At 46.7% G+C, this 24331-nt stretch overlaps 1 protein-coding gene across 1 annotated transcript; it reads left to right on the plus strand.

The window, feature by feature from the left end:
- Positions 1 to 475: 475 nt before the first annotated feature.
- Positions 476 to 24331, plus strand: ARHGAP40 (Rho GTPase activating protein 40; the record flags this gene model as incomplete). The annotated part of the gene is made up of 15 exons (XM_084217852.1): positions 476 to 605; positions 9710 to 9912; positions 14784 to 15004; positions 17264 to 17339; positions 18049 to 18200; positions 18767 to 18932; positions 19264 to 19355; positions 19471 to 19548; positions 19786 to 19945; positions 20609 to 20691; positions 21437 to 21643; positions 21896 to 22036; positions 22892 to 23052; positions 23828 to 23883; positions 24225 to 24331. The coding sequence occupies exons 1-15, from the start codon at positions 496 to 498 to the stop codon at positions 24329 to 24331; spliced, it is 2013 nt and encodes a 670-aa protein (XP_084073978.1). The 5' UTR covers positions 476 to 495.

A 24331-nucleotide genomic window follows, 5' to 3' on the forward strand; every position in this document is an offset into this window, starting at 1 on the left:
CTGCTCAACTATGGCAAGAAACGCTGAATTGCTTCTTTAATAGGCACTCCGATTTTTTTTTTTCCCTGCCCTCCCCACGTCCCCGGGCAGATATTTTGTTCTTTTCTTGATGTTCTCTTCAAGAACAACACCAAGGAGCGAACAGCCTTTGACTCCTCCTCCCCGGGCTGCGTTTGGGAGTTCCTTTTTCGCGTGGGCTGAGGCTCACGTTAATGTTTAGCAAGCCCGAGCTGCAGCCCAGCCTCGGGAAGAGCTCGCTGCTATTTTCTGCTCTCGGCTGCTGCCTGTGCGCTGTCCCCCGTGTCCCAGCGTGGGTGGCTCCGCCTCGGGCAGCGCTGCCCGAGGGTTCAGCTGGATTTACCGTCACTCCTGCCGGGGCGGGGGGACGCAGGCAGGGAGCAGAGGATGCTCCATTGTCACCTCGCGGCTGACGAGGAGCAGCTCAGCGTGCGCTCAGCACGGATGGACTGACCGCCACCCTCCTCCCGGCTGGACATGGACAAGCGCGGCACGTGTGGCTCCAGGATGGCCAGGGGGGACACGGCCAGGCCCCGGGCGGTGCTGGCACCTGTCCGGGCAGCCAGCTGTGCCCAGCTGCTCAGCAGGTACGGAGCGTTCCCTGCACCCGGGCGCTCCCGGCTGCTCCGCTCCCTAAAGCGGGGCGCGGGGCCAAGGCAGCGCCTGGGACGGGGTAGGTGGAAGCAAGGTGAATTTCTAGAGGTGAGCAGGCTATTGTGTGCTCTTAAAATAGTGCTTTGAGTGCCCTGATCCTGAAATGAAACCCATGGAAATTCCCTTTTTTCCTCTTTTCATACAAAGCCGAAAATCCCCGTTCTTTTCTCTGTGCTCACTCTGGGCTGAGTGCAGCAAGCTGGGGAAGTGGGACCTGAGGGGCTGAAATGCTTCTTTGTCACCCAGTGTGACCTGCCTTGGGGTCTGCCAGCTCTTCAGGGCTTTGTGGATGTAAGAACTGATGATTTCTCATGCAATTGGTGGAGGATAGAACTGAAATTTGAACTGCTTTGCTTGACAAACGCTGTTCTGCTTGTGTGCTGACTGGATATTATATGAGTTAAGAATTCATCTAAGGTGCATTGGCATCAGTTAAGAAGTTTGCACTGACTTTTAGAATATTTCTGTAGTGGTGAGAATCTGTTGATTTTGGGTGAACGTGCTGACTGTGATTTTACTTCTAATCACAGCTCACATTTTCATGCGTCTGAGTTCTCATTTTTTCCAGTACAATTTGATGTCACTGAGCATTCAAAGCAAGACAGAAACTCTTTAGAAGACCCCAGGCGAAATTTGACATGTGGAGAAAAAAAATTACTAATAATTGTAGGGGGACTGACACAGAAATGATATGGTAAATTACTTTAAAATTACCCACGTGGAAGAGAGCAAGATTAAAACCTTCAGTGTTGCAGGCTTTCTTTGATAAAAATCAAAATATTTGTTAACAACTTAAGGCTTTTGCCAAACGAGTTAGTTGAGTTCCAGTGTCTGTGCTGGTGCCAGAACACCTCTGTGGTCAGCTCTGAGGAGGTGCTACAGCAGGAACCTCAAACTTGCTCACCAACTTTGCCCAAAACATTGAACTCCAGCCAAGCGGCGCTTCCCACCTGCTCACTCAGGACTCAGCACAGCTGAGGTGTCTGTGTGTTTATGTGTAGCTAAGCCTCTTGCCCAGGATTGACCTAAAACTTACCTGTCCAATAGGGCAAGCAGATGCCAGCCTGCTTCTAATTAGTTGACCGTAATCAGGGCTTATTTTTGGTCAGCAACTCTGACGCGCTTGTTGAGTTCCCAGGAAGATTCCTGCTGGCTTGCAAGGGGCTGGTGGTGCTGTCATGGCTCCAAAACAACACTGAGCAAAAGTGCTGAGGCAGGTCTGCCTCTCTCCTCCTCTTCCTCTCGGTGTTGTAAAGCTCGTGGGACCTGGGGCAGCTCACGGGCAGGGCTGGTGGCCCTGGGCTGCCTGGTGACACTCTAGTAACAGAATTGGTTATAAATCCCAGCCAAGGGCTTTTCATGGCAGGGTAACAGCCAAGCACTTTGTGTTATGTGTAATAGCTCTGCCCTGGGAAATCCAAGAGAGGAGTTGATGACTCCTCCCTGTCTTCCTGCATCCCTGAAGCTCTCGTGAGTGAAGCATAGCTGGATTCCAGCACACCTCTCCGCCCCTCCTTCCCTGTGCTGGTCAGCACGTCACTCTTGTGACCTCTCCAGCATCTCTGGGCTGTTCTCATGCAGCTGAGCAACAACTTGCAGTTACTCATTCATGCTCTAATGCAGCTACAGCTGGTAGAATGGGCTAGAAGGAGAAATAAGGAGTAGTTCTATCACCCTGATTTACTCCAAGTTCAACATTTGAGAAGCTGTAGGACGAGTGTTTAGTATGTGTGAACCTGCTTCAGTAAAAGGCAAAGGCATTAATGAATGATCACACAGGACATAAGTTCACAGCCTTTCCACAGTGGATTCAAAATGCTGGCAGCCTTTCCTCTGGAAGCCAAGTGGTCCCTCAGCCCTTGGTCCCTCAGCTGAGTGTCTGAGGTGTGCACAGGCTGAGCACCTGGCTGAAGTGCCAGCAGGGATGGCAATAAAGGTGCCCCAGCTGGTGTAACGGGAGCGTGTTTGGAGGATGTGTGCAGGGACTGGGAGGTGTTGACTCATTGGCCTCAGCAGATCCCTGGCAGTGTGTGCTCGGGGCTGTGACAGCAAAGGCACCAAAGGGCAGTGATTCCCTGCCTGCTGCTTTCCTCGTGGCATTCCTGTGCACAGGCTCAGCCTGGGGCAGCTTCTGTAGGGGAGAGAGGAGTGGGTGAGCACAAGATGTGGGAGCTGTGGGGTTTGTAGCCCCATGCCAGCTGGGCTGAGGGGTTTGGGATCCTGGTGCCATACTGATAGATGGAATTGGAAAGGCAGAGCAGGTCCTTGTGGACAAGGATATGGACAAAGCTGCTGATGTGTTTAAATGGGTATGGATTCAACGGAAATGAAAATAGGGTCAGGAATGCCACTTTTTAATTAATGACTGACATCTAATCATCCTGTAGCTCAGCTTCATCAATTCACAATCACATTAAAGATCCCAGCACTACTAAAAGATTTGTTTTGGCCAGGTACCCCTTTCTCCCAGCAGGATTTCCCTTTGGATGGAAGCCCTTTCCTGTTTGGCTTACCCTGCTAATGCGGGGAAAGTGAACAACAGGCTCGTCCACTGTGACCTTACAGTCAAACACAAAGCCAAGCACAGGGAGGATGGGTTGTGTCTTCTGAGGCCAAAACAAGCCCTGGCGTGGTGGGGCAGACACACAGCTAATAGTCTAAATTAAACATGGCTTTGAATATTTTTAATTTGGCTGTATCTGCATGGGGTTATCAATCCTGTTCTTGTTCTGCTCTGAGTTTCAGCCAGGGATGCCTCTAGGCAGATCTGTAATTAAAGGCATCTTTCCCTACTCCTTAGCTTGTTTATTTAGCCCCTTACTAGAGGGAGTAGAGACAAATCAATTCCAGGTGAAGGCCTGAGACTAGAAAGTAGAGATGGAGTTACTTAGCCCTTAAATACTTTGATAGAGACACTTATTGTCAGGAAAGTTACAACCTGTGCTTTAGTTGAGATCCAAAGCTGTGCTGGAGGTAACAGAATCATACAATGGTTTGGGTTGGAAGGGACGTTAAAGATCATGAAGTTCCAAACTGATCCATGGGAAGGGATGCCCATGATCAGGTCAGGTTGCTCCAAACCCTTCCAGGGATGGGACATCCACAGCCTCTCTGTGCCAGTGCCCCATCACCCTCTGGAGTTTGTCCAGCACAGAAAACACTGGAGGTGCCAGTCTGAAGCAGTGGGGAACGCACAAGCCTCAGGATTCACACCTTCCACTCCACACAGCCCTGGGCAAAGGATTGCTCTTTGCTTTTTCTGCTCTCACTGAGAAAGCCAGGACAGGAGGTGAGGCTGTGCTTTCTCACTGCTGCACTGGGGCCAGGCTGCAGCTTTGGGAATTGCTGCACACACAGAGCAGGATCTGGCATGTCCTCTTTATCACTTGCAGAACAGGCTTCTTCAAAACAACCTGAAATGACGCTGCTCCCTGAGCTGCTTGCATAATGGCAGATCTTGATGAGCTGATTGCTGTGTTACTGAAAACAAGCTGTAATCTTATTAGCAAATTGTGGCACTGCCATCTTAGCTGTTCTCCCTGGTGCTGCAGAGACAGACCTTCAACTGTGCCATCCCACGTGTGCAGAGTCCTTGATAAAAAATGCCTTAATGGGGACATAAGTGGGGGTTGGCAGCAGTGCTGGATAAAACAGACTGGGCTAAAGGCTCTGTGACTTCTCTCAGGGATACTCTGGGTGAAACTACTAAATATGTGAGCAAATCTCTGCTCAGAGACGTGCAGAGGTACGTCAGCAGTGGCAGACTACTGCTAAAATTGCTTTAATTCTGGCTCTAGATGCTTTGGTTGAGTTAAGCCAGGGAAAGGAAAGCATGGTAAGAGTCTGTTGGGTAAGTTACTGTTCATTGCCACTGCAGTAATTTGATAATTAGCCTCTCTTTGCTTTTATGGCCTGGGCTGAGGTGTCTGAACCAGCTATCTGCTTTCCATTTTCTCCCAAGAGTAGTAAGCCTTAGGAGGTCTTTCCTGCATATTGGGGAGAAGGGAGGAGTTGGTTGTGGTGTTCATGTACAAAATTTGGGGTATTTGGGGTAAGGGAGGAGATGGTAGTGGTGTTCATGTACAAAATTTGGGGTAAGGGAGGAGTTGGTAGTGGTGTTCATGTACAAAATTTGGGGATAACCAAGCCAGGCATTAAAGATTTGCAATAAGGCTTTCTTCTGGTTTAGACCTTTAGCAGAAAAGTCTTGGAATTTTTGTTCATCTCCTGCATAAAATTGCTCTCTGTGGTAGGAATAGAGTTTTGTGTAGTTCTGTGTATCTGAATGAAATAGTGATCATGTGTATTTCTTGTAAGGTTTTGATAATGAGCAGATTGACTTCTTCCATACAGGAACCTGTTTTTATATTTGCATTGGTAATTTTGATAGACTGAGGTTTAAACCTCTGATAAGAAAAAAAGCTACAGCTACATCTATGGAAAAAAAAAAAAAGGTATATATGTGAGTTACTGCTTCAGGATTTTCTCAGTTTTTCAAATACTCCTGTCTGTAATTCCTGGGTGCCTTTATCCCACTGCATGATTTTAAACAAGAAAACTGAGTATGTTATGAACTGTGATGTGCTGGTCTTTAGGTGGTTTTTTTCCTCTTCAGAATTAACTACACATTTCATCATTTAGGTTTAAACTGCTTGCTTAGAGTAATAACCTGGAAGCAATGTGAGGAGAGCCTGCATGGACTTTTTGGTTGCTTCTTTCAATTTTTTGGTTTTGTACTCAGGAGTTGTTTTTGACCTTGAAGTAAATTGAAAGCAGGCAATGTGTTCGTGGTCTGACATTAATACAATTTTGTTTTCTGACCAAGGGTCTTTATTTGTCAAAATACTGCATCCAGTTCATAGACTAATCTCTCTTTTTTTTCCTTGCAAGATGCTTGTGTTTCATGCTCATGGTCTGGGTTGTTGTGAATGATGCTGTGACTTGGTGTGCTACACCAAAGCTGCTCTTGAGGCTCATTCAGACTTTCTGTCTGTTTCTTTGTTCCATGTGTGCCTTTGTGCTTGCTCCAGATCTCTGGAAATGTCTTTAAAGACTGGGTGCTGCTTGTGTGGCAGGACTGCTTTGTCTGCCTGAATCCTTCTGTTCTTGTTGCCTTTTTCTCATCTTAGTTTTCTGGAAGTAGAAACTTAAAGGAATTCCATTTTCTTGGCTTGCACTTGTTGCCTCCTGCTCTGTTTGAAATGCTTGAGAAGGAACCTTTTTATTTATTCATCTGCTGGAGAGGTATTTCAATGAGGGAGGGATGTTGAGCAAGCAGAAAAGAAGCCCAGGCAGCTCCGGGTCCTTTGAGAAACTCTCTCATGGGAGTGATTCAAGCCTGGAGCGAACATAGCAACAGTGTTTATTGTATTTGGTATTCAAGAGGGTGAAGAATTACATGAGTGTTTGCAACATATTTGCAGTGTGTTGACCGTATCTGGGAACAGATCAAAAACTCCTCTGGGGCTGCGTTTTGCAGCCCAGGGTCAGTGAGCCCCCAGCACTGAGCAGGCATGCCAGGCTTCCAGGGATCCTCGTGGAGGGCACATGGAGAGGGAACAAAATAAACTGTAAGGTCTGGGCCAGCCTCATTTCTCACAGCTGTGCTATTAATGCTGTGAAGTCAGGCTTAGGCTGAAGGTGCCAGGTGAATCTCGAGCCTCGTTAAAACTGGCTGTGCTCTTAGCAAGAGGAGAAGGTTGGATTAAGATGCTCAGTCCTTCCCCAGAGCCCTTCCTGTATGGCTGTCCTTAACAAGATCTTTCTGCCAGTCTCCTTTTTGTTGGGTTAATTTTTAAAGCTTCATAATCTGATGCTTTTTGCTAGGTTGACAGTGCAATGGAGTGAACTTGATTATTCCACCTCCTCTTTGCCCAGTTGCACTGAGCCATTAACATTTTAAGCCAACAATCTCTGCTTTCAATCTCAGCTGTTGCTGTGCTTGCACGTCACAGGCTGCCCTCCGGTTGACTCGGGTATGCAATGAGGAAGAACAATCTTTTAGGTGCACTGAATCTAAAATTAGCCTTCCACCTGGGCAACTGGATCTGCAAAGCACTGTGCACTGAGTTCAAGGGGGGAAAAAAAATGGAATTTAGACCAGAAAATAAAACCTTTTCTAAATGTGAAGGCCTGATTTTTGTTTACCTGCAAGACAGGAGCAACAGCTCTAGTTTAACACTAGTAGAGCTGGGCTTTAGGTCCTGCTGCCCCTCTGTAGAGCTGCTGTGGGATATCAGCATCCTGCAATTTTCTGAAACCAAGTCTAGTGCATCAGTAAATGGGCCAGCTGAGAGGGAAAAGGATGGTTTTTGTTTGACACACAAGTAGCTCAGCTGTGGCTTTCCTAGAGTAGGTTTATTGTGTGACCGGTGGGCTTTTGGTGCAAGCAGTCCAAGAACATCTGCATTTCCAGCTGTGGAAGGCAGCCAGGTACCTGTGGATGGTGAGAAGCTGAGTCAGGGTGGGATGGGGTGCAGCAGTTCCCTGTTTGGCAAAACTGTCCTTGCACCAGAAGTCTGTGATATGGACTGAAGGTAGACCAAAAGCAGCTGCTGGCAAGGGCATAGCCTGAAACCTGGGCTGTGAGGGTTTATTGTGACCCTTGTCAGGTGTGCTGCAGGAATATGGCCTAGTGCCTCACATAAATAATGCTCCCCTTGAAGGAACATCTCCTGGAATGAAGCTGACATTCAGAGCCTGGTAAGTCGTGCAGAAGATCTAAGTCAAGAGCCACCCTCTGGAAAGAGCTGAAGATTTTATTTCTGTTGGCTTAAAATGGTGGTGTGTTTCCAGGCAGACACGGGGAAGGAATTGTCACAGCTGTGGGTGACACAGGCTTGTCACAGAGCACATCTGCTGGGTGCAAGCTGCTGGGCAGGTCTGGGGCAGGTTCTGCTGGAGCTGCAAACCTCAATTCTGTTTTGGTGTCCATCCCTGGAGATTTCTGGGGCATTTTGAGCCAGCTCCAAACCAAGCTGAACACAAAGGAAAGGTGGATTTCAGAGCTGCTTTAATCTGTATAACCTAGATCCCATGGGAATATAGGACTGTAACTTAAGGCAAGAAGAGTTGTTTTGTGCCTGCTGCAAGCCTGTACTGGAGCAATTAGAAGATGGTTCCTGAGTGTTGTGCACTGAGAGACTTCTTCAGTGCAAGTTTGTCTACCAGGGCTCCTCATACGGCCAGAACCAACTCCCTCAAAATAATCTGAATTCCTCCTTCCACTTAGTTTCATGTTTCAAGTGATGAGTTCTGTTGACTGGTTCATAATAGAGTCCTAGCAAGGTGTTGAAGAGTCTTTTTTGATGCTAGCAAGGTGTCTTTGTTTAAATCTTATGAGATGATTGCCAGCAAATATGAGAAAATGGAGAGGAGTACTAAAGATGAAGACTTAAGGTGAGGGATGCAATCTAACTTTTTAACTCTTAATGGGTAAAGGTAGAAGTAAAATGTTGAAAAGAGAAAAAATAAATTGAGTTAGTAGCTGCAATGGAACTGAGAGAGCTGGACACAAACTGTGCAGGTAAAAAATAAGAATTAGACTATTTAAGTGCTCCACCAGGCTCTAAATTGGTATCTTGAGTGTTATTTGGGTATCCAGAAATAGGAAAGCAGATTGCCTCTGTTCTTGCCTGCTGGGTGGCAGAATACCTCAAGTCAGTGTTTCACTTTTGTCTTCCTGTAAAACAAGCAAGCAAACCCCTTTAATTCATCTTCTAAATGCTGTGGCTGTCTCCAGATGTTCCTGCAGTGATGCTTTTGCTGTGGTTCTGACCTCCAGAAGAGAGGGGCTTCCTGTGTGTGTTAGAGTGAGGTGTGAGCGTGATGTGCATGCACGTGTGTAAACACAAGTGCAGAGTGGCCTACACTGTTTGTCTCTTAGTTATTAGATCTTCAATTTAGCTTTTTAAAATTTGAAATGCTCCTCAGCTGAAGCAAGTTAGTGCCAGAACTGCTAATAATGGCTTTCTGGAATGAAAGGGGCTAAAACTTTCCAGATATTTTGCCATCTATGACTTCTGGCTCCTAGAGCTAGGAGGTTAAATAGCATTTTGTGGGTGTTTTGTTGTCATGGTTTTCCAGGTGTAAGACTTAGACTTGATTTTTAAAATTATTTTTTAATGAAACTATAAAGGATTTTTGGCCTGTGTTTGGTAGGGGTGGCTGTTCACGGGTGTTTCTTGAGCCACCCACAGTTAGTGTTCCACCTCTTTAATTTTTGTATTCATCAGTGGAAGCATTGAGGTGTTCTCATAAGTATGTTCCACTTACCCCATTTTTTGGTAAGTCTTTGAAAAATTGCAGGGTTTAAATAGCTTGGAACTCTTTGAAGACAATTATAGCTCATTTTAGGAGAGGCACTGTTTTATGAAGTGATGAGAAGCTCACAGTACCAGGGCTGAAAGCTGAATGAGGCCAGTCTGAGACTTCAGCTGTACATGAATGAATCAGCAGGGTGGCAAGTAAATTCCATATGCTTGGGTTTCCCAGGACACCTCGTGTTGTTTCACAGCAGAAAAATCTGGTCTAGGCAGGAAAAGGGGGTCTCAGCCCTGTGAGCTGTTTGTTGTGCGAGCTGAAGTGCAGGGGATGGAGCTGGGCTGGGTTTTGTGTAGGGAGCACAAACCTGCTGGGTTTGGGCTGCTGTGGTGGGAGCTGCCAGGCTCCTGGAGCACACATGCACCGAGCTTGGAACATCCTGGGGGGCTGTGGATGCAGAGGGTTCTGTGCAAACTTGCAGGGAGGTCTTGGAGTGAGCGTGGGGCAGTAGGTGGTGTGTTGGAGGTCACAGGAGGGACAGCACTGAAAAGGCTCTGTTGGTCTGTGTCCTCTCACATGTTTGGACAGCAGTTTTCCCCATTCTCTGGGGGATTTGGCCCCAGCCTTGTCTGTATTGCTAAACACTAAGCAAAGGAAGTTCAGCACTTACCTCTGTTTGGCTTTGCTGCAGTCATTAATCAGCGGAGGCTGGACACGAATGCCGTGTGTGATACGTGGAGCTTAATCTCTCTCTCCTTATCTCTTCCTCTCTCAGCAGCAGACATTGCCCTTGGAAAATGAACCAGCTTCCTCCAAAGAGTGCTGTGGCATCCCCGGTGTCAGAGAGCACGAATTCCAGGGGAGAGGCTTTGGACAACTTGTCAATGGACAGTTTTTGGCTGGAAGTGGAGAACATTAAACAGAGCACTGAAGCTGAGCAGGAGGAATGCAGCCTTGCAGATGTCAAAACACAGGAGGGTAGGTTGCCAAAAATGTTGGGAGTGAGGAGAGGAATGTGAACATCTGAAACAGAAGATTTGCTTATGCACCTGAACGACTCAGAAGCGTGTTGGAGTATGGTTGGAATATTATCAGTCAATCAGGGATAGAGATCTTATTTTAATTGGGTGGTGGATAATGCCCTGCAGAAGGGGAGGGTTGGCCTGGCCTGGTTTCGGCTGCTGGAGCAAAGCTGACTGCACAGGTCAGTCCCAGGAGCGTGTTCAAGGCTCCAGGATCTTCAAGCAGCCCCACCAAGGGTGGGGGCTCTCAGTGCCAGTTCAGGTGGTGTATGGTAAACACTGCCAGAGCTGGGGCTCTTTGTGTGCATGGTTCTGAGATTCATCACAGTGGCTTTTGTGGGAGCTGCTTCTGTGGAAGGCAGGCTGTTCCTCTTTAATTCCCTGTTCAAGAAACCACAATAAACATCCAGAAAGCCTTGGTTCCATCCACACAAGGTTTTTCCTGCATATCCTTTTTTTCTTTCTTTGGAAGAAATGTGTATGGGTTGTTTCTAATGCTCTTTCTGGACCACTGATGTTATCCAGTGCTTTGGAATAATTGGAACCTGAGCCAGTTATTCCAAAACTTTTGGGATATGTTTTCCTTCTATAGAATCACAGAATGGTTTGGGTTGGAAGGGACTTTAAAGGTCATCCAATGCCACCCCTGCCATGGCAGGGACACCTTCCACTATCCCAGGCTGCTCCAAGCCCCATCCACCCTGGCCTTGGACACTGCCAGAGATCCAGAGGCAGCCACAGCTGCTCTGGGCACCCTGTGCCAGGCCCTCAGCACCCACCCAGGGAAGGATTTCTTCCTAATAGCCAACAAAATGTTCCCCTCTTTCAGTGAGAATCCTTTGCTCCTGATCCTGTCACTGCAGTTCTTGATGAGCAGTCCCATGGGAAGTACAGCACTCTGGGGTGCTGGAGGGTTGAAAAGTGCTGATAAACACCCAGAGATCCCACAGGTGGGGATCACACCTCTCTGGGTCCACTTGGAAGAAATTGAGGTAGTTGGCATCCCTTTGAACACAGGTTTGCAGCCTGCACAGCTGCTGTGCTGCCTGGTATCGAGGATGATCTGTGTCCTGGGGAAATGTTTGTGTGACAGTCCCAGTGCTGCTGGGCTTGGGAAGGGCCAGCTGCTCTCATGGGGACATAGAGAGGCTCTGGAGAGCAGGGTGGGAATATCATTGTCCCTGCCTGCCACCATTGGCAGGCCATGGTAAACATGAAGGTCTGCTGTAATGTCCCTTTTTATACAGGAAACTAGTTTGATTTTTAGAAGTGGAAGAGATGCAAAGGGATTCAGAAAAGGAGTGCACCAGGAAGCAGACTGGAAAAGAGACCATCCCACGAGATGAAAGGCTGTCTGGGATATCCCAAAGACTGATATGCTGCAGGCAATTTGATTACTGTGTGCAAGCAGGGATATGAGGAAAAGTCTTTTAATGCTGTAGATTAATCTAGCAGGCAGGAGCTGAGTGCTTAATTGGCCATTGAAACCAGACAGGCTTGAAATGATGCTCCAAGTAGCAAAGCCTTCCCAGCAGCCTGGGGAAGGAGGTGGGGCAGGCTGGGGCTCCTGATGCCTTCTCTGAAGGAGCTTAGGCAAATAAACTCTGTGCTGGGAGTGGGGAAGCTTTGGATGGTGTGCAGGGTGCAGGGTTTGGCTTTGACACCTCTGCAGCTCCTGCTTGGAGCACAGAGGCCGTGGGGCTCCTCAGAGCCAGAGGCACCATCCCTTTTTGCATAGATCTGGGGAACTGAGAGTTGGGCAGCTCTGTCTGCAGACAGCATGGCTCAGCCTGGGAGATGGCTGGTGATAACCAGGGCACAGGGACAGGGGAGGCTCTGGGGATAAGGCACTGCAAACATGCTGACCCAGCTGGGAAGAACGCTCCTGTGCAAGCCCTGGGTGTCCTGGGGAGCTGCTGGTGGCCTGGTGGCAGCGTGGGGCCAGTGTGTAACTGCAGGTCTGGGGCAGCTGAAGGGTGCTGAGCCTACTCGTGGCCTTGCTAACAGCTGGTGAGAGCAGGAAGCAGCTTTTCCTGAAATGCAGCTTTGTGCTGTCCTTGCTGTCACTGTCTGCCCAGCTCTGTCCAGGGCCTGACAGCACAGCCAGCTGAGGACACAGGCACTAAAACACCTGTTTGTGACCTTACAGCATGTAACTGTGGCTGAGAACTGTCTGCAAAGGGGGATTCTTCCCCTTCAATTAATGTTTAGTCTGAAAATGTAGGATGCTCTAGCTGTCCTTTAAATATTTGGGAAGGGAATACTTTGCTATGAATGCTATTTTTTACTAGGTTATGTTTCAAGTAAATTTGTGGAACTGGTGTTCTTTAGTTTTGCAAAATCATTCCTAACCTTGCCCTCCTGAAATGCTGCTTGCCTGGAACTCACAAGGCAAAGCTTAGCAGCTCCCCAGGCTTAAACCTGCAGCTCATCTTCTGTGGATCTCTCTGCTCTGACCTGTTTCTCTCCAATTTTTCCCTTTTCCCCAGAAATAACCCATTTTGCTGGTTTCCTTTTGTGTTACTGGCAAACATAACTGGGCCAAAATAGAAACTAGAGGAATTACAATCTGCTGCTTTGGCACCAGATGGGGCAGCAGGCTCGCACGGATGTCCGATGGAGGGGCTGCTGTGTGGGATTGTGTGCAAGATCAGTTTCCTGTTATGACTGGAATTGGCTATTTTCAATATTTGCAAGCAATACACTTCACTTCCTCTAGTTCCCAAAGGCAAAATAAACCAGAGGCTTTTTGTGTGTTGTTCTGCTGTGAAACCATGGATGCAGAACAAGAAGGGGTTGGTGAGGGGCTGTGAGTGGGACCACGACTGGCTGTGCCCAGGGGATGTTGATACCTGCTAACTTCTGTGAACCAGACATGGGAAAAGACCAGAACTTAGGGCCGTGGAGGAAAACCAGACAATTTGCTAGAAGATTCACTTAGGGAAAGACTTGACTTCAAGTTCAGCTCTATTTATTGTGGTGTAATGATGAAAAAATTTCTGTTTCATTATGACACCAAAAATCACAAAGACCACACTCTGAAGAGTGAGTTTTAATTGTCATGACATGTGTTTGCAAGCTGCATCAACATGAGGTTCCTCCAGAAAAAATGAAATTATTTAATCTCTCAAGGAGAGCTTCATGGATGCTTTTTATTGATGTAGCAATAATAAAACTTGGCCTGAGGTGCTGTGATACTGAGGAGTAGAAGTTTACATAGGACAGGAAGAGTGGGAATGAGCTGCTCTGTGCCAGTCAGTTCAGTTGTAATTTTTCTTTTTCCCAGTATAACCTTTGGTAGGGCTGTACTGGAGCTGCCTGCAGTGAATGAATGTGGTAGATGGAATTGAAAAGATAAAGGCTTTGTGGTGTTTGCTGTGTTAAAGTTGAAGTCACCTGCTAAATTGTTTCTTTCATCTTTGAATTTCAAGTAGCTGCCTTGCTCAGGGCACTTTCTCACTTGCACTTCCTTTTGAGTGTGCCCATAAGGAAAAAAAAAAATAGTCTTCTGTGTTTGAAGTGCAACTTGATATGTATTGAAGAATGAAGTGGAATTGAGCTTGTTTGGGTAATGCTGCTGTACTGTCTCCAGGCTTCTCACACTTCCTTCTGGAACTGGAATGGTCTTTAATTTTAGTGATATTTTGAATAGGCCCAGGCATAAGATGAATGCACAGAGTAAAAATAACATTTTTGCTTTAGCTGAGTGTATGGATACCAATCCACTTAAAAAATTAAAGAGTGCAGATGATGTACACAAATAGTTCAGCAAGTACAGTAAGTAAAATACATTTGAACCTACCAGATCAGGATCTGGATATAGTTTAAAAAAAATTGTTGACACCTAGGCATGCATATAGATTAAAAACCAAAAAAGTAAAAGAAGCAACCAAGTGATTTGGAAAAGTACAAAAGCCAAATATGCAGTATTGTGTGCTGTGGCTTCTCACAGACCTTTTGTCCATTCTCAAAGCTGTTGAAAGTTCAGGTGGATCCAGGGAAGCCCTGGCATTCCTTCTGGCGTGGCTCTGTGCTGCTGCCAGAGCTCCCCTTTGCACAGGCACTCCATGGAAAGGCAGATTTATCAAGTCCACCTGATTTCATTCCCATATCCTGTCACAATCCTTACCTAAATACCACCCAGAGTCACACTGGTGCCCAGCTTCTCTGGGAGCTGTGCTCCTGGCAGCATCTCTGCCTCCACAGTTCTTCTCCTTTTTCCTCACCTGGAATGAGCAAGAAGAACTGTGTGAGCAGCTACACCTTCCCAAAGAGCTGTGAACTCTGGTGTCACCCCACACTCAGCAGGGCATTTAGGATTAGGGCTGAGATTTTGAGAACAGCCTTCAGAACACAGCTGTGCCTCCCTCCCATGGTGTCCCACTGGGAACAATGGGACAATCCCAGCCAGGGAACAGCCCAGGCTCCTGCTCCCACCCAGACCCAGAAGGAGGAGGTGTTCAACATGGATGTTGCCTACTCAGAGCAAGCAGCTGTCCTGCTCAAGGGATCCTTCCTGTCTGAACCCAGGAAGTTAAAGGATGGAAATGCCCTAACAGTAAGCACTGGAGGAATTTTTCTTGTTAGAATTTATTAGTCTTGGCTTGTCAGGGTGGAACAAGGCAGTGGGTCTGTGTTTGGTGGTGTTTTGGGGTGTGTTGTGCTGTTATCTTTGCAACATTGGGCAAGGATAGACACTGTGTAGAGGAGGATCAAAAGAAACAACTCTTTAATCCCAAACTCCCTGTTTTGACACACATCCTTGTTGTTTCCTCTGAAAAGAGGAGAGTAACTAACCGCTGCTCCCTCCCCGCTGTGCCCCGGCAGAGGGAGAAGCCGAGGCCGAGTGGCTGCAGGACGCGGGGCTGGCCGAGCTGCTCGGGGAGCCGGCGGGGGACAAGGACAACCTGGTGCTGCTGTCCACGCTGACCAGGACGCAGGCGGCGGCCGTGCAGCGCCGGCTGGACACCTACTCGCGCTCGCGCCGCAGGAGGAACAAGCACCCCGTGCGCGACGTGCGCGACATCTTCGCCGCTGGCGGCTCCCAGGTGGGTTGGTGCTGTCATCTCATCTCATCTCAGGGGTTCCATGCTGTTGTCTCCTTAGCACAAAGGTTTCACACCTTCTTGGTGTTTCTCGTGGGCAGCTCCTCAGAGCACTGACTCTTTCTTCTTCACAAAGCAGCCAACTGACTCCAGTTCCCTTCTCCCCCAGCCACCCCACTCTTTTACAGCACTGACTCCAGTTCCCTTCTCCCCCAGCCACCCCACTCTTTTACAGCACTGACTCCAGTTCCCTTCTCCCCCAGCCACCCCACTCTTTCACAGCACTGACTCCAGTTCCCCTCTCCCCCAGCCACCCCACTCTTTTACAGCACTGACTCCAGTTCCCTTCTCAGCCAGCCACCCCACTCTTTTACAGCACTGACTCCAGTTCCCTTCTCCCCCAGCCACCCCACTCTTTCACAGCACTGACTCCAGTTCCCTTCTCCCCCAGCCACCCCACTCTTTTACAGCACTGACTCCAGTTCCCTTCTCCCCCAGCCACCCCACTCTTTCACAGCACTCTTCTTCTCACTGGTCAAAGCTGTGCCTGTTAAAGTCAGGCCTGTTCCTCACCTTTGCTAATTGGCCCAGCTGCAACTACTTAGGGGTAAGATTACTTTCTACACTATCTTTATTTTCTTATATTCTACACCCCTACATGTTGGCATCTCCTAAAAGATCTTCCTTGTTGGGAAGGATGAAAGTTGGACAAGGAAGTCTCACAGATATGTGTGCCTAGCAGGAAGATTTTTGAATGTAGAATATGAAGAAGGAACAGAGATGGAAGCAAGTTTTGATATAGAAGAAAAGAAATGCTGAGCCAGTCTCACTGGATAACCAAGGAGGCAAAGGGTGTGTTAGTTAGAAGGGGTTTTTATGGCTTAGAGCAAAGGATAAACCCACCCCAAACAAGATGTTTTTACCAAGCAGAAAGATAGAACAGACAGACAAGTCAGCAAATGTTGCAAGTAGAAAAAAGGTCTTAAATTTTCCACTGCAAGAAAACTGAAAAACAACTTCTGGCTTAAACTGTAATGTACTGACTTTTAGTGATTGGAGAACACTAACATGAATTGGTAATTATAGTAGTTATAATAGGCTACAGGTAAAAGTTAAGGTATAGATTGGTTCTGCTGTATTAAGATGCTCAGCAAAGAAAAGTCTATAATGCATTGTAACAAAACCAAAGGGTCTCCAGGCCTGCCTGCAGCTGGAGCTGACAGCTGTGGGCACAGCTCTGTCACCCACCACCCTGGGCTGCTGTAACTCTTGGATACAATAAACTGCATTTTGGAGAGCCCCTGGAGTCCCACATCCCCCATTCAGGCTCTTACACTTCTTGACTCTTCAAGTCAAGCAAGTGGGGCTTGACTTGGCTTCCTGGATCTAGGGCTCTTATAGCAAATCAAAGCTGACTCCCATGTTGGTGAGAGAGAGAGAATGATGCATCTGACTCCATGGCTATCAGAAGGCTAATTAATTACTTTATTATACTATAATATTCTGTACACCTATTCTGTACATCTAAAACTGACTCTGCCAAGCACTCAACCCTGCACACACACTGCTCACACTGCCCAGAATCTGTGACTGTCCCCAACAGTCCCAACACACACACACACACACCCTGACAGGCCAAGGAAACAAAACCCCATCACTCTGGGAAAACAATCTCCATGTTGCATTCTACTTCTGCACAAACACAGGCACAGCAAGTGATAAGAATTGTGTTTTCCCTTCCTCTGAGGTTCAGAGAATGTGAATCCCAGAAATATTCTTGGGAAGAATTGTGCCTTGCTTTTCTCTGAGAAATGTGGCTACAGGCTCTTGGTATGCCTTGGGTTCCTTTCAATTCAAGAGATTGAGAAATGCTGGTTGCAGTGTTGAGGAGTTACTGGAAGACCTGCAGATGCATGGCCTTCCCAGGCTGGAGTAACATTCCTGCTGCAGAGTGCCTCGTGGAGCACTGGCATCGTTTGGAGCCCTCTTGTGTTGTCTTTGTTCCAGTGACGTGTTAAATCCCCATTCAACCAAACAAGAGCATTTCCCAAATTCAGTTCTGATAAACTGACCTTGTAGAGGTGGAAATCCTGAAGAAAGACCAACGCTGCCTTTTTGGAGGGGAGAGTTAGTTTGTGTATTTAGATTTTTAAATCTTTTTTTAAACTTGATAAAAAATTCGTAACCATCAGCTTTTCAGCTGTTTTCCTGCAGTACTGCTCTTTTGGTGGTGGCTAAAACAATCTCTTTCTTATTTTTCAGGACACAGCAGCAGAGAAAGAGGAGTCCAGCCCAGATCCACTGTGGCACAATCTACGGACTTCAAACACCCAGAGAAGTAAGGAGGAAGTTTTTAAATGCAGAGTAGGATTTGAAGCAGGGCTGGAACTGAAAGTATTTAACTGGAATATATTTAAGTATATGCATTATCTGAGACTTGTTTGTGTTGGGCTGTGGATTTCTTTATGTGATTATTCACACCTGTGGATTAATAAGCTTTTCCAGGTCCCAGTGTTGTTAGAATTGTCACCCAAGCTGATCATGTGAGTTCTTGATAAAGCAACTGAAAGATGAAAATAAAATCAGTCTAGTAAAGTCAGTGAAACCTTATAAATGCCATGAGCAGTTGTGTAAAGAGGGGTTAACCATAGGTGTGTCCTTTAATTTAAGGCTGTGGTTTTGCCTTTCCAATGACCTGGTAATTTTAGCCATAATGTTGTGACTTCACACTGATCATAGAATCATTAAACTTGGAAAATATCTCTAAAATCACAAGTCCAACCACCAACTCAACACCAGTGTGTTCACCACTAAACCAGTGGTGGCACATCTGCACAATTTTTGAATTTTGTTCCCATGTTCCAATGCTCGACCACCCTTTCAGGGAAGACTCTTACCCTCCTGATCACTCTCTGCTGTGGGGACACTCTTCTCATGTGTTACTGCAGGATTTTTAAAAACAACAGCACCAAACCTATCTCAAATTGCATTTTTAGCACATTTGCTTTCCTGGCTTGCAGAAGTTCAAGGCAATTTCTCCTCTGCAGCAGAAACCCAGGATTATTCCTGCACAGTTCGAAACCCTGGGAAGGAGGAGGTGTTCAACATGGATGTTGCCTACTCAGAGCAAGCAGCTGTCCTGCTCAAGGGATCCTTCCTGTCTGAACCCAGGAAGTTAAAGGATGGAAATGCCCTAACAGTAAGCACTGGAGGAATTTTTCTTGTTAGAATTTATTAGTCTTGGCTTGTCAGGGTGGTACAAGGCAGTGGGTCTGTGTTTGGTGGTGTTTTGGGGTGTGTTGTGCTGTTATCGTTGCAACATTGGGCAAGGATAGACGCTGTGTAGAGGAGGATCAAAAGACTTTAATCCCAAACTCCCTGTTTTGACACACATCCTTGTTGTTTCCTCTGAAAAGAGGAGAGTAACTAACTGCACTTTCTTACTCATAATTCTAAAGTTTTCTCCTCTCTGCAAATGAACTGGGCTGCTTCCAAAGTTCAAGTAGATTGGGGTGGGTACAGGCTGTCTTTAACTTAGAAAAACTGGCATCTCTAGAGTGATTAAAGAGCAATATTGAAAAGGGAAAATATTTATTCAGCTGGTGGTAGAGTAGGAGTAGTTTTGGGCATATGTCTGGTCTTGAACACAGCAGGAAGAACAGATGCCTGGTTATGATAAAAAAAAAAATATTACAGGAAAAGTTGTTCACTTGTGGGATTAATAGAGACAACTTGAGCTGAACCTCTTGTGTGTGTTTCCCTTAGAGATTTAAGATCCCGAAGGGCAGACTAGGAGTGACCAGGATTGGAGATTTGTCAGCTCAGGACATGAAGAAGATCCCCACACTGGCCCTCATTGAACTAACAGCTCTCTGTGATATCCTGGGCTTTGAGCTGAAGAGAAACAAAGCAGCAAAACTGAAAACAACAGGTTAGTTTTACTCCTTTTTGTGTCTTTTTTTTTTTTTTTTTTAACATTCATCTTCTCATCATACAGTCATCAGCTGTGTGTCAAATGTTAGAACAGAGGGTCTTTGATAAGAGACTTTGTGACAGGTGTGTTCTCTTTGGATTTCTCCTGGAAATCAGTGGATCATGACATCAAGACCTACTACCACATTTATGTCTGGCTGCACTTGTCCTGTTTAACTTTCTCCAGTATCTGTGTTTACAAAAGTACTATCTTAGTCTGCAGTGGGGGATTCATCCCTTACACCTCTATTAGAGCTGATACAGACTTGGAAGTGTTGTTTCTGTTGTAGAGAAAAGACTCTTTGGAGTTCCACTCAACACCCTGTTGGAAAACGACCAAAAGCTGCTGCCCAACACCAAGGTCCCTCTGCTACTCCAGGCAGTAAGTTCTGTGCTGTGGTTTCCTTCACACCTCTGGTCCTCAGAGTCAGGGGGCTGTGATAAGGCAGGCTGACTGCGCATCCTCTGTGCTTAAGAGCTCTTTTCCCCTCTGACAGCTGCTGTCCTGCCTGGAGAAGAGAGGACTTGAAACAGAGGGCATCCTGAGAGTTTCTGGATCCCAGACCAGAATTAAGGTATGAGCCCTTTAGCATTGTTTGGAAGTGTCAGGGGTGATCAGGAAGCATTTGCTGAAGCAAGTGTTTGACCTGAATTATCCCATCCCCTTCCCAGCACAAACAGAAACACCCATTGCTGGGAAATACTGCAGCGTGTGCTGAGGCACTCGATGTCTCACCCTCCCACTGCTCAGCTATAAAATTTCTCTCACCTTTGCTCATTAAAGCACGTGATAAATTCCATCTTTCTGACAGAGCCTGGAGCAGAAGCTGGAAAGGGACTTCTACAGTGGCCTGTTCCGCTGGGATGATGTCCACCAGAACGACGTGTCGGGGCTGCTGAAGAGATTCATCCGCGAGCTGCCGGCCCCGCTGCTGACAGCAGAGTACCTGCCTGCCTTTGCTGCTGTCCAGAGTGAGTGCCTGCCCTGCCTGCCAGCCCCAGCTCGGTCTGTGCAGAGCTCCCCTGTCAGGAGGTTGGGAGCTGTGGTGGTGGGAGCACAGCCCAGCTGCAGTCGCTGGTGCTGGGGTGAATGCGCCTCTCTGCAGCAGGGCTGTCCTGGGGGATTCAGTGCTGTGTCACTGCAGCCTGCAAGGTTGCTGCGTTTTGCAGGACAAATTGATCAGTAATGACACACAGACTGAGCTGCCAGGGCACATAGCCTGCAGGGAATGCTCACTAGTGGGATTAATAGAGATCGCTTGAGCTGAACCTCTTGTGTGTGTTTCTCTCAAAGATTGAAGATTCCGAAGGGCAGACTCGAAGTTTGGATGTGTTAATCTTGAGTGCACAAGTTCTTTGTTCCAAAAAAGGGGAATTATGGGTTCTTTTGCTGCCCTTCCAGGGCATGAGGGTTGCTGGTTGATTGTGTACTCCAAAGGAAGTGAGTCAGTCTTCAAAAACATGGGTAGTTCCCTTCTTAAGGACAGTATGAGTTTGAGTTACTTCTGTGCAACAAGGTCTCAAATTCTAGGTGACCAACCATTCAATAAGTAATTGTCCTCATCCTTGGAGGATTCCTGTGCTCAAAAAGAAGGGTCAGAAACCTGAACCTCTGTCCTGTTGTTACTCTCCTAGATATTCCAGACCTGAAGCAAAGATTGCAAGCTCTCAACCTCCTGATCCTGATTCTGCCAGAGTCCAACAGAAACACACTGAAGGTAACTGCTTGCTTTTGGTTTAGCTGGTAAAGCATAGAATCATAGAATTGTTTAGATTGAAAAAAAAGCTTCTTAAAATCATTAAGTCCAACCATTCCCCCTGCACTTCAAGGCAACCACTAAGCCATATCCCCAAGTGCCACAGCTACATGGCTTTTAAATAGCCACCACCTCTGCCTTTCTGGGCTGTATAAGAGCTGTGGTGGTTGTTGCTGCCTTTTTTGTTTTCCTCCTGAGTAGTTCAGCTGCTGGATATTAAAGGTAAGACTGACTTAGCACCCTGCACACTTCATTTAGAGCACTGGAATATATAATTCAGTCAAAGATGATCTGTCATGGCTCTGGTGGAAGTGTGAGGTGAAAGGGATAATCCAGAAGGATTTGTTTTTCCACATCTGGGAATGGCTTTGAGGGGACACTGAAGGAAAGGGGGGATTCATCTTTGGATTCAGAAACTTTTACAGCTAGAATTTGTAAATTAATGCCTGCCAAGGAGTAAAAACTCATCTGTTTCCCACACAGACTGTTTTTCCTGATTCATAAATGCTGGATAAACCTCTCTTGGTGTGGTTATTAGTTGCTATCCTAGTATTAGAAATTGGTCACTGCACTCCCTGACCAGAGAAATGGGATTTGCTGATCTATATGAAGAAAAATGCTAATTAATGATCTCTCCAACAATTGCCATGTCGTTTTTTGAGCGTTACTAGTAACGGATGGCTTGCATCTCTTTCCCTCTTCTCAGGCCCTCCTTGAGTTTCTCAGCAAGGTGGTTGCCAGGGAAAAAAACAACAAGATGAACCTCTGGAACGTTTCCACAGTCATGGCCCCAAACCTCTTCATGCACAAGGGGCTGCCAAACAAGATCCCCGAGGGGAAGGAGAAGCAGCTGGCGGAGGGGGCGGCTGACGTGGTGCGGATGATGATCCATTACCAGGACCTGCTCTGGACAGTGAGTGCCACAGGAATGAGGTGGTATGGGGTGCCTTGGTCTTGTTTGAACTGGGACAGGGAAGGGATAGCCTTGGAAATTTTAGGGGAATTACACAGCTGTGAGCAAAACCTCTGGCTGAATTCCAAGGCTACCTAAAGGTACACAGATCTTCTTGTCTATTTAAGGAGCTAAAGTGATGATCAGGTTCCTAAATGACATCCTTACCTCTGCTTGATTTAATTCCTGTTTTCACCCTTCTCCCCTGCACAGGTCTCCTCTTTTCTGGTGGCTCAGGTGAGAAAGCTGAATGAGAGCAACAGCAAAAGGTACCAGTTCTGTGACAAGCGCATTAAAAATCTGCTGCGGAAGATTCACGCTGATAAAGACAAGGTGGAAAAGAACCAGGGAGAGGTGAGCTAGGGCTTGGGGAAAAACCCAAACCCCTGTGTGGCACTGTCAAATGTTTAACTGAGAGCTCAGAAAGATGGAAGGGGTGATGCCCTTGGAAAGAGCAAAAGAGACAAAAAAAGCAGATTAATGAGGAACAGTTTCCCAGATGCATTTGGCCAGATTGTGGCAAAAACTGATCTCAACAGCAAGAGCACTAAATAGATTTCAGGCTGCAAAACACTTGATTAAAAGCAGGGAAGAGATCAGGAGCAAAAATTTTCCCCATGTTAAGCAGAATTCTTATGTGTCCCATGTGTTGGAGCAGATATGTCTGCTTCGATAAAGGCAGACTTATTTTCATTTTTAAAAGCATAAATTCAGGCAATCGCCTAATTTTCTTTTTGTTCCATAATATCTGTTAAAATGGCACATCACTTGGTGCTTCCTTTCTTTGGAAAGCACCTTTCTGAAATTCAGAGGCCTGCAACCCAGATCTCTAAATTCCTTTCCGAGAAATGTCGATGAATTTCAGAAGAGTCATTCACACTGGTGCAGGACAGTTTGTCGGAATTTCTTCTGACAAATCCTGTTTTCATCGCAGCTTGTGTCAGTGCTGTGTTTGAACAGCAGAGAGCAGCAGCACACGCTGATGGAGGGCACAGGGCTCCTCTCGTGGCCACAACACAAAACATTGATGATTTATTCCCAATGCTCACCTTACTTCCATAAGCTTTCAACCTGTACTGTAAGAAACCAGCCTAAATTCTCTGAACAGGTTTAATTCTTCACCCTCTCCAATCTATTTTGAAAATTCATGTTTTGACTGATAAGAGTCTTTCTTTAAGCACTTTTTTCTTTTTTGCCTGCCTTGTTCAGCCTTCCAAGGTTGTGAAAGTCCACGCATCACTCCTCCTGAAGGACTCTCTGGAGGTGCACTTGAACAATGCCACCAGGGTTGCTGATGTCTTGAGGCAGTTTCAGAAGAACCTGTGCCAGAATGGCTGGAATATTGTTAACACTGTCAACCTCCTCAAGTGGTAAATGGCTCTTTCTCTGCTTAAAAAAGAAAAAAAGAAGCAAGTGGTCTAGCTGCTGTTTTCTGTCTTGAGGGAGAGGTGAGGTGGAAGCACAGCAAGTCATGGGGAGAGATTGTTCTCTGTTCTAAAGCTTAGGAAATGGAGCTGGATGGGGAAGGCACATTTTATTCTGAGTGATTCTGCCCAGTGCTCAGGCTGTCAGGAGGTCAGTGGTGCCCTCTGGGCTGCTGGACACCAAGTGAACTCCAGAATCCTTGCTGAAGGGAAGGGAAAAGGCAGCAACGTTGACCCTGACAAGCAAAACCCCCTTCAGCTCTCCTGCAGAAAAGCATCACCTGTATCACTGCCTGCAGTAGTAATTCCAGAGTGCTTATGTTAATGTAGGGATTTCCTAAAATAAGCTCTGCAATTCCCTCCTGTGCTCCTGTGGTGAATTGCTGAACTAACCCAAAAAAGGAGCAGAGGAGCTCCTGCGCCCTCTGTCCCAGCTCCTGCAGGCTGGCTGATGTGGCAGTGCCTCTCCTGTGTCCCAGGAGGTGTCCAGGCAAGGAGGATGAGGGGAAGATGGCTGGATATGGGTCAGCTCACCAACAGCTTGCCTTGCTTTCTTTTTTTCCCATTTTGAGTGTCCTGCGCTGTGCAGGAGGATCAGCAAGGTCTCTGTACCATCCTTGCTGGCCTCTGAACCACAAACAATCCTTTTGAAGGAATATTGCTGAACTACCCAACCTGTCTTTGCAGAGATTTAACCTTCAGTGTGATTTTCTTTCTGCAGCAACAACTCCACTGAGTGCACAAACTTGCTCCTGTATGAAGTGGGAGGCAATATTGGTAAGTACAAATGGTAGCTGAAAATAAGGATATCCAGTTTTTATGTTTAGCTTCTTTTAGGAGGTGGTTGAAAAAATTTCTCTGGGCAACTGTGCCATGGCCTCACCACCCCATGACTGAAGAATTTCCTCCTAATATCTAATGTACATCTTCCCTCTTTCCTCTCAAAGCCATTGCCTCAGATTTGTAGAAATGCTTCTGAAAGGTTGTAATATGGAAATGAACGTGAACAAATCATAGTTTTTAGGTGGGGACAAAAGCAAACAAAAACCAAATCTAGCAGCTAAAGGACTGAGGCTATTTAAAAATATGGTTTTATTCTGAATGTCTTGTTTTAACAGGTGAGCATTGCCTGGACCCAGACACTTACCTCTTGGACTTGTACCACATCAACCCCCATGCTGAGTGGATAATTAAGCAAAACCCATCTTGTCCTCGGATGTTCTAA

This window comes from Fringilla coelebs, assembly GCF_963513975.1.
Source record: "Fringilla coelebs genome assembly, chromosome: 18".
Classification (NCBI taxonomy): Eukaryota; Metazoa; Chordata; class Aves; order Passeriformes; family Fringillidae; genus Fringilla; species Fringilla coelebs.